The sequence below is a fragment of the Dermacentor variabilis genome, chromosome 6, assembly GCF_050947875.1.
Source record: "Dermacentor variabilis isolate Ectoservices chromosome 6, ASM5094787v1, whole genome shotgun sequence".
Taxonomy (NCBI): domain Eukaryota; kingdom Metazoa; phylum Arthropoda; class Arachnida; order Ixodida; family Ixodidae; genus Dermacentor; species Dermacentor variabilis.
In genome coordinates, this window is record NC_134573.1 from 31,360,583 (window position 1) to 31,378,773 (window position 18,191).

At 47.0% G+C, this 18,191-nt stretch overlaps 1 protein-coding gene across 1 annotated transcript in view; it reads left to right on the top strand.

Annotated features, from left to right (window-relative positions):
- LOC142586083 (neprilysin-1-like) overlaps positions 1 to 18,191 on the top strand; it is a 97,720-nt gene that overhangs the window by 36,917 nt on the left and 42,612 nt on the right. The window contains exon 4 of the mRNA XM_075697343.1: positions 9,140 to 9,217. Within this exon, the coding sequence (XP_075553458.1) occupies positions 9,140 to 9,217 (78 nt within the window). The remainder of the gene's footprint in view (positions 1 to 9,139; positions 9,218 to 18,191) is intronic.

An 18,191-nucleotide genomic window follows, 5' to 3' on the forward strand; every position in this document is an offset into this window, starting at 1 on the left:
TGGAGTGCGTTGCTACTTCCTATTACTTGTTTTCTCGTACCAAACGTTGTGGGTTCGAGTGCCTTATTTCAACGAGCTATGGAAAGAAAATGATGGGTGTATCGTTAAGGGATAAGAAAAGAGCAGATTGGGTGAGGGAACAAACGCGAGGTAATGACATCTTAGTCGAAATCAAGAAAAAGAAATGGGGGGGGGGGCATGGGCAGGACATGTAATGAGGAGGGAAGATAACACATGGTCATTAAGGGTTACGGACTCGATTCCAAGGGAAGGGAAGCGTAGCAGGAGGCGGCAGAAAGTTAGGTGGCTGGATAAGATTAAGAAGTTTGCAGGGACGGCATGGCCACAATTAGTACATGACCGGGGTTGTTGGAGAAGTGTGGGAGAGGCCTTTGCCATGCATTGGGCGTAACCAGGCTGATGATGATGATGAGGAGGAGGATGATTTCAGTGTATCTTAATTACCTTGGCCTTAACTGAAACCTAAAGTAGTGGGTTCGACTCGCAGCAATGATCGTCTGCTCGATCATCAATGGTGGCACCATCAATTTTAGCGCCCATCAAATGTCGAGAGCTCCACGGTTCGACTCTCACTAAAGGTCGTGGGTCTGAGTACCCTAATTACTTTACCTTAATTAAAACCAAGGGTCGTTGGTTCAACTCCCACGAACACTCGTGGGCTTGACAATCAAATATGCCACCATCAACTTATCTGCCATTGAATTTTGGTCGCAGAAAACCTCGACATTTCGACTCCAATTTAACGTCGTGGGTTCGGGTGCCTTCATTTTATATACCTGAATTAGGAATGCCTGAGTTGTCGTTGCCGAAAGTCCCATGCTCTACCATTACGGTGGCTCCATCAATTTTGGTGCCATTAAATTTTGATGCCAACAAAGTTAGTTGGTTCGACTCCCACCAATGGTCCTGGGTTAAACTCTTACCAGGATATCGTGCATTAGAGTCTCAGCAACGGTCATAGATATCACTATCAATATTGGTGCCATTAATGTTCGCGCCATAACGACGGACATTCAAATTTTTATCCCGGAAGCCGTCGAAGGTTTTCGCCTTTAGAATGTACACGGTTTCCTAGCCAGTGTGCGGAAGAGTTGGGAAAATATACGGATGCCACGTAGCTGGACAGGTAATGTAGCTGGACCAAGGTAATGTTGTTTGCCGTCACTTCGAGATACTCAAATTATGCTATTCATTCCGTGTAATTACATAATTAGATTTAATTAATTAATCGTCACAAATATTGTAGTTATATGAAAAGTGTCAATGAGAAAATTGTAGAGCGACATGAAAAATCCCCGATACAGCTTTCCCTACCTCAACACGTGCTACATAACAGTGTTTTTCCCAGCGTGAGACTAGCCCGCAAATGCACGCAAAACTGCCGCGCGACTGACCGCTCGAGTCACTTTGCGTCTTTTCACGGGCTTCTTTCACGCTCGGAAAAGAACTTTTATGCAACATGTATTGAGAGTACTGAGTGTATTGAACATGGGAGTTTTTCATGTCTCTAAAATGTTTCGTTCAGATTTTGCTTTTAATTATAATATGCGGGCAGTTTATTAATTAATGACCACTATTTAATCAGGCGGAATGAAAAAAATTGAGGATCTCCAAGCGACTGAAAACAACATTACTTTGGTTCTCTCCAGCTACGTGGCATACACACGTTTTAAACCCTTGTAAAAGCTAGGTGGGACACCCAGTATATAAACTTAAAGTTTAAGAAGTTTAAGTGAAGGTTGCTCGGTTAACCTAACGCTTCAAACACCTAAATGAGCGGACAATGAACTTAAAAATAAAAATTTTTGCGCGCCGAACTTGCTCCGCTGGTAACGCACCTCCACTTCGCACCTCAGCTCCTTACGATGTCATTCGAGAGCGTGGCGAATTGAGCATCAAATGGAGCCATCTCTTAACTAATGAACAGGTTACAATTTTCAAGAATGGACGTGGAGTGTCACTAAAGCACCACAACCACTTCTGTGGAAAGGCTGGCCCTGCCATCAACTTGCTTGCGTCTAGGTGGAGTGTCAAGTGAATGGAGGCACGTTCTATAATACAAGGGGCTTGTCTTAAAGAAGAAGCGCAATCGATGATTGGAAATACTTGCAGCTACATCGCCTGGATACTTGTGGCATTACACAACAGGGCCTCGCGAATAACAGAGTCAGGGTGTATGCAGAGCTGAAGTAAACACCGTACCAGGCGACGCTCGCACTGGAGACTTCTTTGTGAACTTACGCATGCTATATCCCATTTCACTGCTATGAGGCGCTGACGTGTCGCGCATTCAACGCTCTCGTGATGTTCATGTTCTGCAGGGCTGTAGTAATCCAGTATGTGCATGAGGACTGAAACACGCAAAAGACAAGACGCATTCTTTGCAACAGGCAGTGCGCTGTGCGTCTCGGCCACACTTCATCCAGTTCTTCGCGCTCTTCGATTCCACTTACGGTGTACCAGCCAGCCCAGTGTGAAATAAAGCAAATAATTATTAAAGTGACTCGTCCTTGAGCGCCGAAAACGCACTGTAGGAAAGCCAACTTACGCAATGGCGTACAATGCAGTTTACATGCGCAGTACCGCAGCAGCGTCGTCTGGCCGGCCGGTCAGTGTCGGATAACTGCGCGTAGTGACAAGTTCAGGAAGAGTAGCGTATGCCCAAAAAGTTCAATGGAAGCGGATGTTACGTCTGCTAGGTATGACACCACACCCGTACCAATTAACTGAGCTGCCCTGCTTATCGGAGACACGGGCTCGTATTAGGATCTGGAAAATAAAATCAAAACCCCCTTTTTAAAGAAAGATGGTTGAACGCCACGCTACCCAGACGAACTGTATATATTTGCATTATATTACGGGCGCCACACAATAAATTCGCGGCCTCCACAATGGGTAGGCCGCGGTTCCAGGGTACGGCAGAATTAGGAACATAAGTGCGAGCCAGTCCCCAGTCATGTGGGAGACGCTTGTGCAGTCGAGATGCCTACTGGTATTGTGATCGTCAGCGTGTACATGAGACCGACTATGACCCATTGTGACGCGGAAACGGTCCTGGCAGAAACGATGAAAGCCGTAAAGCCACATTATACGCCGATGCTCATGTGCGGTGACTTTAACATTGATGTGGCGAAAGAGCACGGCAAATGGATTGAGGGTTCATGCTAGATCGCTACTCTTTGAAACTGAAGACGCTACAGAGATTAATTAAGGGAAAACGAGATATCCACCCAATCGTAGCAATTACTGCAATGGAAACCCATACTGGTTCCGGGAAAGAAAAGCCTCGCAGTTGAAGAAAAATTTGTTCTCGTCCGCAACTCGAAGCCGGTACCACCGCGTTTCCTGGGCAACCTCTCTACCATCTGATCTAACCAGACGGCTGGCAGATGGCAGGGCGAAGTCGAATTTGTCAACAGCTCGAAGCAAAGGCAAGCGTTTGTCGTAATATTACAGCAGAAAACTGCGAGGTGGAGAGAAGTAATTAAGGGGAAATGAGACATGCACCCAATCATAGCAATCGCTACAAAGGAAACCTATACGGTTTCCTCGAAAGAAAAGCCTCACAGTTGGAGAAAAATTTGCGCTGTCCGGGACTCGAACCTGGGACTACCGCGCTTCTGGGGCAACCGCTCTGTAGCCTCAGCTAACCAGGCGTAAAAATCGGGTGCCATTTTTCAAACTGACAATCGGGGAGAAAACGGGTTCTTTGTGAAACCATTCCGAAATGCGCTTTTTTTGTTTAAACTGCAGATGTACTAAGCAATACACTTAGTTTATTTTATCAGAAAGTATAACGGGCTTCTTAAATCTAACGCCTTAAAATGTTTGTTTCGTCAAAGCTGGTTATCGGGGAGACATCAAGATTTCCTAGCAAATGCTGTCCGAAATTTGTCTTGTGTTTGGAAATGGATCAGTAATCATGACAGTAAAGAACAGTGATAACTTCTAAGAAATGGAACATCTTATTCACAAAAACCTGGTCATCAATTTTTACACACCCTTTTTTACATAAAATAACATCTGCATGCAGAACATGTCAGTCTCCAATCGTGTCATGTCCGGTCGTTGAACGTATGTCAGCGGAGAGAAAGTTCTCTCGACATCACACCTTCCCTTAGCTAAACACAACAATGTCAGATGCAGCACTTGTCAGCATGGGCCAGCGAGCGGTAGAATCATACCAGTATTTAATAAGCTCGACAGCTGTGTTTGCGGGGCTTGTTTCTAGCAAGTACTGGTCGAACTCGTCCTGAAGTAAATTTACATCTTCCGTTGCGGACAGGAACAGAGGTCGGTAGACATCAAATGACTGCCCCAACAGACGCTTCTCAAATGGATCCAGGACAGCTCCCCACTTCCACAAAGTTAGCTGGTTTTCGTCTCTTTGAGACGTTCCGTTCAGCAGTGCATTGCCTTCTTGTGGCGAGTTTTATGCAAAACTCATCACATGTTCTTACTAATGTGGCACTGCTCTTGGGTAACACGGACAAAACACGGACGAAACAGCTATGGCCTAATCCCTTTTACCGATCCTTGTTGAAAGTTCGCTTAGGGTCAGCTGCAGCTTAACGTTTGCCAGGCAATCAAAGCTGGGTATAAGAAGTTTTCCGCTTTCCACGTTTTGTGGGCGTCTAATTGGGGGTTGACTATGCCTCTCATCAGGATTGTCTTCGAATGAACAACTTTTTCATAAAGTATCACTCGAATAGCTTCCGCTTTGCTGCTATTATCCAAGCTTTCAGCAAGTGCCATTAACGAGATCCACATTTCTACGACAGCCACAAGCGCTTTGTAGAAGCTTTGCATCTATTCGGGACAACAGAAGGTTGCTTCCTAACATCAGGTCCGAACAGGCCGTCAGAAGCACAAATTTCGGTGTAATTTTGCTAGAGCTTATTAGCGTGCTTAAATAACTCTCAAAACTTGATCACTACGGATCGAACTGTTGTCATGCATGGTAAAGAGTGGACATGGTCAACACGCACATGAATCATGTGCGCTAAATCTTTCGCTTGAAAGATTAGGATCCCTTCAGCTTGACAGATTTCTCGTGCCATTTTTCGTATGCACTCTGCCGAGTCTGTGGCTACAGCCACAACGTCTTCCTACGCCTTGCCTACAATCGGGAGAGCCTTGCTGACTATACTGGCCAGCCTGCAGCTGTTCGAAGCATTTAACGTCTAGCGAAATAAATTGCTTCTCCCGGGCATTTTGGCTATAGTATCACAGGACAGTGTGGGTGGTAGGCACTGCAGTGAAGTTTGGGGATTCATCAACGATGACACGTTCACATGTCGCACATCATCGCGAATGTTTGCCGTGTCTTCCTCAAAAGCTTGTTTCAGGTATTTCAGCCCAGGTCTTTGTCTTGCTGGCATGATCTTCGCGGCTTTGCAGTATTTGCGTATGAAGTCCGCCAGAGGTCCGTCCGCCTCGTGCATGCTGATTCCACTGTACGCTAGGGGACGAGCGAAGTCATGGCTTACGCCGTCCGCTTCAGTTTATTTCGCGTGTTGTCTACAGGACATATCAATGAGCGTTTGCTGAGATGTTACCGCCTTCTCAGCTTCCTGGGTCGACATCTTGAACTTATTATGACGAGATGACACTAGATGCTCGCAAATTCGGTCGTAGGGCTTCTTCACTGTATTGTTGACTATCTCTGCGTTGCTATGTTTGCACACAAAAGCGTAGCTGCTTTCACTGTCTTTCGTGGCAATCTGGAAGCCTTCATCCTCTTCACACCAATCATAATATAGCGTCTTTCGTTTTTTTCCGATCTCCTCGCTGAATTTTTCGTGCCGCGTACTAGAGCATTACGTTCGCAACGGTGGCTTTGCGCTCACCAGTCGTGCCTGATAATTGAAACTGATAATGGTGATCATGCGTCTAGAGTTCGCACTCTAAACCAATTAGACGCATCATTCACTTCTTCGCCAGTTAATTCTCTCCAGGTGGCTGGCCAGCTCTTTGTTAGGATTGCTTCGAATTTGCCGAGAAAACCTGTGGGAAAACGTAAAAGACCAACCTCCCATCCCTTGCTGGTCACATGCTCTCGTTTGTCTTTAACTCGCCCCTTACTAAAACGTCACCCTTCATTGAAGCTCTTCGAATCGAAAGAATGCCACCATTATCGCAATCTTGGGGCCCTATAACGTAAAACTATTCGAATATGTTTGTATTCTAATCTCCTGACGTCAAATTTGCGTAACCACCGACGCAAGCACCGGGCGGTCACCCACAGGGTTGTCTGTACAGACCGATCAAACACTCTTCTCGTTCATAGGAGGTCCCTTTGTTTGCTTGAAAAACGAATAACACTGCCGACACTGAGCGGCTTGTCGTATCTAATTGGCTGACAAGAGGCGAGGAGAACGCTCAAGTGGAAAGGGATACGCTGGGGCAGAGCCAGTGCACTGAAAATCGATAAGCGGATGATGAGGGTGGTGCCGGCGTCTGCGATTGGTCGGCTTTCCCTTACTTAGCTTGTGGTGGCTGGTCGAAAATCGCGGCGGCATGCAACGGAAGCTTAAGAATGACGCTAAAACTGACCCTCAGCAAAGAAGAGTTGGCAGAATGAGGTGGTAAACGTGCCGAATGTGCTCGAAAACGTTCCACGGCCACGCAAGAAGTTTGATTATACGCAAACACACCCATGCTCTCCGGCAGGTGCGAGTAGCCAGCGTCTCAGCGATCGGCGGCAGCAATCTTTTATGCCTTTCGGAAGGGAGCAGCCTGTGGCTATTCCGAAGGAAATTCAGTTTCGTTCGACATATTAATGCATCTTTATCGCGTACACGCCACTTCGACGCGGTGAGTTTGTGCGGTTTTCTGACGTCGCGTGACAGGCAGGTGAAGTGGGTGCAGCCCGAAAACTTTTTACCAATAGCCGAGGGCTAATGGTGAATAGGGGTCGAATCAGAAATAAGTGTTTTTCTTTTTTCCGTCAAATCATGCATAATCAGTGTGTACACATCATATCAGATGGGGAGCTGTCGCGGTTTTCGTGACGTCACGTGACAGACAGGTGAAGGGGGGGTGGTCGAAAAAAGTTTTTGACCAATCGTGGAGGGCTGATAGCAGAATTGGAATAAAAAATTTGGAATACAATTACGTTATAGCGCCTTTGCTGTTCCTGTCAAAACAGAACTTTCAGTGCAGCGGCTCCTTTCCCTTCTTTTGTGGGCAATCGAAAGGCAATATCACAAGCTGCGTGAAGCATGTAGGATGCAGAACGCAACACGGCTCTCAACAAGGCCGACCGACGAACGCGTCTAACTTACCGTGAGAGAGGCTGACTGAAGAAAAGTGATTATGGGCGTTGGGGCCCTCGCTGGTAAAAAATGCGTGCACGAAACATCTTCGTCGCTCAATCCCTTCCTCATCAAATAGTTACCCGTTCCTTTCGCATGAAAGCCACGGAAGAAGGTGCACATACCCGAGACTAATTTTAGTAGGCAAATCGCTGTTTTCTTTGCTTTCTTTTCGTCCTAAATTTGTTACTGCCTGACTGGCAGCCATGTGCTCGCAGCGTGGTCAGCCTCAAACGTGTTTACCGCTTTCCTTTGCAACTCTTCTTTTTTGGTGTGTGCGCGTACAAACTCACGCCGACCTGTCGAGAAAGCGGCTATAAAGAAGTGTAGCGCTAGGAAGCAATATCTACTCTCCAAGCTGGAGGATCAAAATGCGCCCGTTTGTTTATATTGCGCGGGGCGCCCGGAGAGAACGGCGGACCGTCACCGTACGATCATGCAGATCGCTAGTGGGAAGGTTCATTTGAGGAGAAATCTGGTTTAGCCCGATTCTTCTCAACCATGTTCGGGGTGTAAAAATTGAGTAAAATCGGGTTTTACCCGAAAACAAACCCTGCGTGTATAGAGTCCATTGTGAAAGCAGTGCGCATGTTATTATTATGACGCAACTATCCATGGCAGCGCAGTGAAACTGGTCGGGAAATGTGGCGAGGGTTTTACTCTACGCATGCACACATTTACGGTACATGGGACAGTGACTGAGGCTCTGCAAATGCGCAAGGTCTGCACGAAGCTTGTGCCGGTAGTGTTGATGGCAGATAAGAAAGAACTTTGAGTTTTGCGCTAACAAGAATCAATTTGTATGTGATCATCGATGTATGAGCGAGCGCATGCGTTCCCAGTTTTGTGCATATAAATGTTGACTTTTTACTTCAAATAAATCAGTTGGGAGTTCAGCGCCGTGTTTGTCTCCTCCTCATTCTGGTCCCGTTCGTTTAGCGCTGTTTGAATTTTATTGTTACCATGCAACACCAACTCGCACAATCCGCTGCCCTTCTGCAGAATTGTTGGAGTTGATTCAAAATGAGCCGGACTTTCTTAACTCTGTCGTCACTGGCGATGAATCCTGCATGTTCGAGTACGACCCAGAATCGAAAAGACAGATCAGTGAGGGGCACACAAAATCATCCACCGCCCCAAGAAGGCGTGAATGACCTAGTCTCACATCGAAAGAATGTCCATTGTCTTCTTTGACGCCCGAGGAATCGTCCATTTTAATTTGGTACCGCAGGGAGAAACTGTCAACTCAGCCTTTTACCTGGAGGTACTCAAGAGATTGAAACGCTGGGTCACGCGCGCTAGGGCTGACATCAAAGACACGGTCAAGCTCCACCATGATAATGCCCCCAGCCACACGTCCTTCATCGTTGCCAACTTCCTGACCAGGAGCAACACCCCGGTCATCTCCCAACCCTATTGGCTCAGTGCGACTTTTGTTTGTTTCCCCGACTTAAGAAAGCGCTGAAAGGAAAGCATTGGGGAATTCTGCAAAACATCCAAAAGCATGTTACAGCGTTCCTAAGAGACATTCCCGTCGCGAACTTTCAGGGTGTCTTCCATGAGGGTCATACAGGTCTCTGCAAGTGCATTGATGCAGCGGGCGAGAATTTTGAAGATTTTTAACCATTTGTACAGGTCCGGTCAATAAATCTATTTTTCTGAGGAAATGCGTATTACTATCATAATCGACCCTGTATTGCAGTTAACTTGGAACCTGCCGGCTGTAAATGTTTCTGAGAGAAAGCATGCTGTGCAAAGCTAAGAGTTGTTCACACATGCCTCGACAACGTTCGCTTTTTCAGTTACGGGATGTCCAAGTGAATCCGGGGTCTCCGCACTGGGTGATATCAGAAAGCGATCTTGACGACTACTACCGCAGGGTGAGTGAACATCATGCGTAAATGCGTATTTGCCGTGCTTTGACGGACATCGCATGCCGCTGCCATTTAGGTAACAGCCGAGCATTTTAATAGCAGGCGAGCAATATGCTGGTAACGGAGTGACAGGTCAAGAATACACGAATAACTTGTTACTTGTGCAATAAAGACGACCGTGGCACAAAAAATAACGCACACAAGATGGGACATGCACTGTTCATTCGATGTCGAAGAATCAAGTGTATATTTTTCGCAAAAGTGTACCGTGCCACTAATTCAATCATCGTATGACGCGTTCCTGCACGCACGATATAGTGTAGTTATTGTTACGGTCTGCTTAACGTAGCAAAATGGTCGTTTACCTTTAAACCTCAGCTACTTGAGCGACAAGTCATCTTTATAAACGAGAAGTGACCCCCCTTTCCACTGTAATGCGCGGTGCATGCCTTGCGTTTCTGCACACACTAAGTAAAGTTGTGCATCTCTCATCGACCCTGATATGACAACCCGCCGTGCCTCATCACAAACGAACACACCACGGGCGTACAATTAGGCCAGGGCAGGCGGACAAAGCCCTGCACCGTTGCACAGGTTGTTCCAAAAAAACTCACTGAGCAAACCATGCAGCATCGATGCGGAATCCTATTGACGGCGAGGAGTTACGGAGTCTCCATCTGTCGGAAGCGCCTCCCTTGCGTAGTACGATGGACCACGCGGCGCGCAGCTCATAGCTTTCGCTTACGGCGCTCAATAAAAACACCACGCGGCAGCCCTCCTGGACATTTATGTAGGTACTCTCAAAACGAGGGCAGTTTTTGACTGTCGATATAGTAATTTTAGGCAAACTGAAAGCACAGAATCGTTTACAGACGCTATCTCTTTACCGAATACGTAAAGTGAACGCCATTGCGCGCAGTCGCCGCGATGGAGTCTCCCGAACCGGCTTCTTGCGTGAAAGGTAGGTACACGCTGAGTAAACTATGTGAAATATGTTCTTATAGTGGGATGTCTGTGTAACCAAATGGAGCATAACAGAATGAAGCCTCAATGCAGCGGTCGCACGGGTTCAGCAGCCGATTGCGCCTGTGCGTGCATGTGCGTGCACAATGTTTTGGTATCGCTGTGAGCGCGTTTTCGCACCGTGTCGTGAGCTTCAGGCCGCATAATATGAGCATTTGACAGCACACTAGCAACCATTGTTGCGTGGACGCTATCAGAACTGTTCCAAAGTAATTTCGCTGTAAAGGCTTCGACACCTACGGTGACTGTGATGTGCCGTCGTGACGATTCAATCTTTCCTTGTCTTCTAAATTCTTGGACATGTCAATATTATTTCTCATGTTTCGTCACACTGTATGTTTATCGGTCTTCCCAGCGCGAGATTTCCCTCTGCTTCTTTTTCGTAATCCAGTGCATTATTCATACAACAAACATGACCATATATGCCATGCCTTTGTTTTTTTAGTGCGCTTCTTACCGCTCACATTGCATTCAAGTGAACTTGCCAGAATCTAGTACCAACAAGTTCATAGACCTAATAAAGCGTCATGACATTAGCTGGGCAGCGGGTGCGGGCGAGCGTCTCAGGTGCGTTTTCTGCTACGAATATCACACAGCCCCGGCGCCCTAGCAGAAATATTCCTCGCGTCTGTGCTTACTGCGTACCCGCGTTGTAGCCGATGGCTGTCTGCTGGTTCTATGTTTCGCCAGCCAAGCCTGACGCAGCCCCTTGCCCTGCGGCTACGTGTGAATCAGGCTGACACCGGGCTCCGTTGCGTACGTCCGGCACTGCGGCACCGAGCAGTAGCCTACCATGCTGCACAAAGGCAGCTAATACATAATATGGTAGTTTCAAATGTTGTCAAGTAGACACCCAAGGCGGTGAAGCCTCGCCACTTAATCAGAACCGCGGCGCAGGAGGGACTCTAAACTTTCGTTTTTAGCTCGCCTCCGCCCTTCGGAAGCAGCCGACGCGGCTGCTGGGTCCACGTGATCCCTCATTTCACGTCACGCCGACGGTGGTGCCAGTTTTCCAGTGGTGGAGCTCGCCCCCAATACTGTTTCGGCACGCAGTTGTCAATCGATATGTCGCGATGCGCAATACCTTTTGAATATTTGTATGCTGTATTCTGGCGTGTCAACAGTGTTTCGGCAAAGCGTTTGGGGTTTGCTGCTTTGTTGAAATTTTCTAGTTGAAAAGTCTTAGCTACTAGCTCGCGATACATGATTCCGTTATCAAAGTTGCCGAGCAGTCGGCCGATGGCTCGACAAGAGCGCAGGTGCGTTTTGGAATTCATCTCTGCCTGGACTACTTCTCAGGCGTAAGATATGGCGCCACACTAGACATACCAATTTTCTAAAAAATAAACTTATTTTAATTTCTTAAAGATAGCCTACTAATTCGCGTTTCAACTACTTCAACGCGAATTAGGCACCTATTTGATGTTGTTAATAAGATGTCATAATTAGGACATTCGACCTCTTTTTTTTTTCAAACCACAGTTAGAAGTTTTATTTACACGTTTTCTTAAGTGTACCTTTACAACAATGACACTTCCCTTTCTTTTTATTTTATCACTTATGTGCTTCGAAAAACAATATATTTACATAATTAGCTCTCAATTCTAGCAAGTGGCACCACAACAACCCTATGCATTTGTTTGCAGCGATTACACCAAGTTCTGACACTCCTGAAGCGGCTTCTTACTTTTCTCATAATGCATTTTCTGTGATTGTTGCAAGTTAATATACTGTTGCATTACTAGCAACATAACGGCATAGTTTAAGGCGCTACAATAGCGGATTTGCAGACCACCAATGGAAGGCAAATGTGGACAGGAGCGCTTGACATAAAATCACGTCCAGTCTCTTAGTGCTTTGAAATACGAGGACAAATCACAAAGTCGTTGCCCCTATGTTTATTATTCAAAGTAAAGTACATACAGTTTATTGTAAATATACATACGATTCTAAATAGCTTACTCTATTTTGCCACATAGTACCCACACCGGTTCAGGCATTTGTCCCATCGATGCACTAAATTTGAGATGCCCTTGAAGTCAGTCAGCGACGCAGGCACTTTCCCCGAACGCTCATAGTCATGCAAGTCTTCACTGCCCTTTGCGAACTCACAACACCGTCACCTCACACTCCTCAAAGCGAGGCACCTTTCCCCATACGTGGGCTGCATTTCCCTGTGGATTTCAATGGGCTTTCGTCCTTTGCTCTATAACAATGAATCACTTTCTGTGGCTCGTACACCTTGGACGTATGAAGCACAACTGCCATTTCAAGAACGAACAACAGCAAGGCGCCCAGTTGCTATGGGCAGATAAGGCCGGGTCTGTCCAATAAAGTCCACCGCTGGGAATGTATGTTGACTTCGCATTTACAGTCGTAATTTGGCTAAAAATGGGGACAAATACTTTCGGATTTACCCTCCTATAATGTAGAAGCACAACACAAAAAACAACTTCAAGGGGCGGTCCAGGTGCTAGTCAGGATAATATTGTTGCAGTATAATATTTTCTGACAGCGCGAGAACGGAAGGAGCATAAGACCGACTGTTTTCCCGTATGGTGGTTCGGAGCGCTCGCTGTTGCGTTTAATTGAAAACCGGTGCAGATATCCTACACCGTCACAATTGGTGAGAGGTGCGCGGTATACTCGCTACGACACTGCGCAGGATCTCCGCAGTGGGCCCCACATCGCTTCCGCCACGATGTCTTCAAACGACGCCGCCCTGTCTACATCTGCCAAGGCTTCATCACATATAGTGCTATCGCACTTTCCCGACATGCACCTGGAAGTCTAGCTCACCTTGTATGAATGCGTCCGAGCCTATAACAGATGGGACGTGACACTCGTAATTGCCAACTTAATCTTCTGCCTCCAAGGCATGGCTCGCGTGTGTTGTGACACACATGAAGATCTGATTATCTGGGATGTCTGCAAACAAAAGATGCGTTAGATATTTGAAAAACCTGCCGGACGTCAGTTATCAACCAGACAAGAACTTGTGACACCGGCCCAGCCATCCACAGTCATATATTTGCTATGTACAGGACGTGGTTGCTCTTTGTAAAAAAACACACAAGGACATGTGGGAATTACATAAAGTCGGCCGTGTGCTAAAGGCGATGGCAGACGTCGCCTTCAATTTACTTTTGTGCAAGGAGTACGCAAAAGTTAATGTCGTCCTTGCGACGTGTCGGCGCTTCGAACGAGCGAAAAGCCGACGCCTTGCTGAGCGATTCGATAGCAGGCCAGAAACCGCGCCTACTTCCTCCTGCATCGATGTTCCAGCGTTTCGTCAGTCGTCAAGTATACCTACAGTGACAGAGATCGTCCATCGGGAACTGGTGGCCATAGCTCGAGCGATCCGTCATTATCGACTACTCGAAAAGGAGGTGGCGACCACATCACTAGTAGGTCTGTCGTCCGACAAGAGATTGTCAACATGGGTCTCCCCAGTCAAAGAAAGAGCCGTCTGCTGCAAAATGCTGCAGTGGTCCTTCAGCTGCCCAAAGTCTGCGGCAATCCCCAGTGCGTTATCGAACCCAGCTGAATGGGGAATGTCAGACAACTGGCCCATCGGTTTCGCGCGCTGTGGCGTCGGCCACATCCCTCAGTACTATCGCAGCCGCTGGTACTTATTTCCACGTCCCAACGTCAATATCGATCGCAGCTCTGCATAGAATCCACGCGGTTATTATGTTCACTCGGATTGTCCAAGTGATGACGTCCCCGCTGCGTTGTATAATCCCAGCCGTTCGCCCTCACCTCAAGTCCGACAGTCCCGCTCACCGCCGTGTTGATGCTCGCCGTTTCCCTCGTACCCCCATCGCAACTCGGAAAACTAAATAATGCAGCGCAGGAGGTGACGCTGCATTGACCACCCGGTCCGAGAATCCTCTCTTGACCTCCTCACCTCGTGTCACTGATCTCGGAGCCGTGCGGATGTTAGGAGAGATGGAGTCGGGAGACGAAGGGCAACGCAGCAAACAGATTTTAATTTAACCAAACTCGAAATGGAAAATTCAAAACTCAATTTCCAAACAACATAACTCCACACTTTCATAGCCAAACCAATGTCCTTAACCCCGCCTACGTTCGTCCTTAGCACTCCCTCGGCGAAAGTCCGGCAAGCCTAGCCTATGGCTGCGCACTAACAAAAAGGAGCGTCCTTACAGCCGTTTTTCGTCGCCTGTATCTCCGACGCCTGTCAGCGCTTCATCGTGGTCGGTGTTGCCGCTGACTCCGCAAGCTTTGCTGCCGTGGTATCGGCCGGCCAGCTCGTCCGTCTCGGATGTCGGTGTCGTGAACTCGATCGGTGACGTGGCAGTCCAACCTCCCGTGCTAGGCCTAATTCCAGGTTCTGCCGCTATTTCTTCGAATGCCGACGAGACGCCCCGGGGACTATCGTCCGTGGCGGTCTGCCTCTGAAGGGGGACCCTTCCTGGCGTGCCCGGCACCACCGTGAGAGGCTGCAGCACGTCCAAGGAGCCTCACTCGGTCGTCGCCGGGATCGACGGCCGCACCCTGGATCACCAGCGTCACGGGCTTGCCCGAACCTCCATGGCTGCCGTCGCCCGTGCGATGCTGACGCTCCAACCTTCTTGGCCCACAGCCACGTCGATCATGCCAGCTCAGCGCCGCTTCTCTCCCGATCACAGCTCGGATCACGCGCCTCGAGGGCTCGTGCCGTTCGGACCGATCCGCGCACATCGTCCTCTTGTCTTTTTGAGCCCCCTGCCTCTTACCTTTGGCTCCTCGACGCAACCGTATCGAAGTTCTCTTCGATGGTCTGTCAATCACCGCTATAACAGACAACGGTGCCGACATATCCTTAATGAGCTCTGCTCTCATCCAACGTCTTAAGAAAGGGCTGACACCTGCCGCCTTCACTGCCGTTCGAGTTGCCAATGGCAGCACAACTGCCGTACTCGGCCAATGTACTGCCGGTATTAATATTGCCGGCCGTGTTAGGTCTGTCGTCTTCGCGGACATCGATCACTGCTCTGATGATCTTATTCTATGTATGGACTTTTGGCAGTGCACCTTCCACTTATCGACTGCTCTTCCGGCGTTCTGTGCCTAGATATACCCCTGTTTACTGCCGACGACGCCCCAGATGAGCCCCGCCTTAGGTGCAGCCAACGCACTGACCCAGTCAAGTGCACGGGTCGAGACAAGGCTTTTCAGGCTTTTGTCCGTGCGCCAAATATCTGGCAGATGTTAAACAACCGAAGCCAGACAGACATGATCCTCCTCGACTTCAGTAAAGCATTTGATTGTGTAAGCCATGGAAAATTAGTTGCAAAACTAGAGGCTACGATCGGGGACGGTCAGATTACTGCACGGATAAAGAACTTCTTATCGCATCGAACACAGCACGTTATTGTAGATAGCACCCCTTCCAGGTCTGTAGCTGTCATCTCCGGTGTTCCCCAAGAGTCAATATTGGGCCCATTGCTATTTTTGATCTTTATTAACGACATTGCTGCTAACATTGAATGTGACATTAAGCTCTTTGAGGATGATTGTATTATTCATAAAGAAATTATCAGTTATGCAGACCACTTATTATTAAACAGAGCACTCGATTTGGTTTCCAATTGGTGTAAAGAATGGAAAAGGACAATTAACGCAGTAAATCTGTATGCATGTCCGTTACAACAAAAAAGAAGCCTTCGGAGTTTACTTACACCCTCGGTGGCACTTGCCTGAATAAATTAAATAACCCAAAATACCTTGGTTTGACGTTCTCTCCTGACCTTTCATGGAACTTACATATTGATAGTATTACCTCAGTCGCATTACGCAGCTCTTTTTTTTCTTAGACGATGTTTACGCCTTGCGCCGAAGCACACCAGACTACTAGCCTATACAACTTTTCTTCGCCCTATCATAGAATACGCTAACATCGTCTGGTTCCCGCACACATCAACTAACATGTCAAAACTAGAAAAGGTGCAAAGAAAAACTGTGAGCTTCATTTTTAACAAATACAGGCCCTATGACTCCCCAACAAACCTCTTAACTAACGCAGGTCTTAATACACTATTTGTTAGGGCCAGAGAAGCCCGCTTAAAATTCATCTACCAACTAATGCACGGCAGTTATAAGATAGACCGAGCTAAGTACATTACTTTGTTCACATGACGTCTATCGCAAAAAAATCATCCATTTACGCTAAACCAGTACAGTGTTCGCAATGACACGCTCAAGTTTTCACTTTTCCCACGTGTGATCAAAGAATGGAATCTCCTCCACTTAGAAATGGTTTCCTCTCTGTCGCTTTCATCATTTATCAACCTACTAGACACATCCAACAGAGAAGACGCCAATTAACGCATCCACATATATTAAGCTGTAATATTTACTTCTGCGCGTGGAAAGTCTGCATTTCAACCCCCAAACTGGCCGCTTCGGCGCAGTTATCTGTTAGCTTTATGTTTCTCTAATCTTACATAGTTCACTTATTCGCTAATTTTTATAAAAATTCTAGTAATACTGTATTAGTATATTGTTATACCAACTATATTGTTATGTTGTTATGACCATATTGTTGTACCAACCAAAAGTATTGTACGTCTCTTTTACTGTACCATGTATAATGACCCGTTTGTTTCTTTTTGTAAAACTGTGCCCCCTGCTTTGGTCTCACTGAGGCTAGCAGTATTGCAAATAAATAAATAAATAAATAAATAAAGCTGAATTGAGTTGAATGTGTTCGTCTTGCGCCCCTTGCCGCAACATACGTCTCAGTGGTGCCCTTCTCTGCTCTGACTGACGGAGGTTACCTGGCATATACTGTTCTGGACGTTCATTTGACAGCGGCAGTTGCGGCAACTGTGCAACGCCTAAACTCTGCGCTTGTACTTTCAGTAGCGTTACCATCGTCTTGGCTCCGGATTTATTAAGCTTTCCAGTGCTGATTTCTGGACGCGGCAGGCGAGCTTGTGTGGACTGAGCACGTGCTGCAAATTCATCGACGGTCACAGCTGCGGTTGCGTGGATTACAGCTTCGATCTACCTCGAAGGGCATATAAGGAAGCTTCAGCAGCGTCTCGGATCATTTGGCAGTGGCAGTGGCGGCAATTGTGCAACGTCTAAACTCTGCGCTTGTACTTTCAGGAGCCATACCATCGACTGGGCCGTCTTGGCTCTGGATTTATTAAGCTTTCCAGTGCTGATTTCTGGACGCGGCAGGCGAGCTTGTGTGGACTGAGCACGTGCTGCAAATTCATCGACGGACACAACTGCGGCTGCGTGGATTACAGCTTCGATCTACCTCGAAGGGCATACAAGGAAGCTTCAGCAGCGTCTCGGATCATTGGCAGTGTCAGTGGCGGCAATTGTGCAGTGCCTAAACTCTGCGCTTGTACTTTCAGGAGCCATACCATCGACTGGGCCGTCTTGGCTCTGGATTTATCAAGTTTTCCTGTGTTGATTTCTGGAAACTATTTTTCTCCTTCTACTTTGCTTTCACTCAACTTTGCGTTCATTCATTCACACATTAACTACGGATTAATCGTTTGGGGTAATACATATCTATGTTATTTGTCTTCAGTCCAGCATACACAAAATCGAGCAATCCGTATCATTAGCCACAGTTCAACGCGCTCTAATGCTTTCGGCTTGCTTGAGCAATACAAAATTTTATGTATAAAAAGATTATTGAACTACAATTTAGCAATAATGCTTTATAAATTGCTTGATTCTCAGGTGACCTTTCAATATATTCAAAGCAGCTCCCTTAGAAATACAAATCCTACTAGGTTCGCCTCTAATTATAATTTTTGTTACCATCAGTTCGCACTAACTACGGTAAAAAAACATCTACATTCGCTACCATTACACTTTGGAATCGTTTTCCTGCTTCGCTTAAAATACTGCCTACATTTCAGCGTTTCATAGCTTCGCTGAAAGCTTTTCTGCTAACCTGTGATAATTTTTCTTAATAAATATTTGT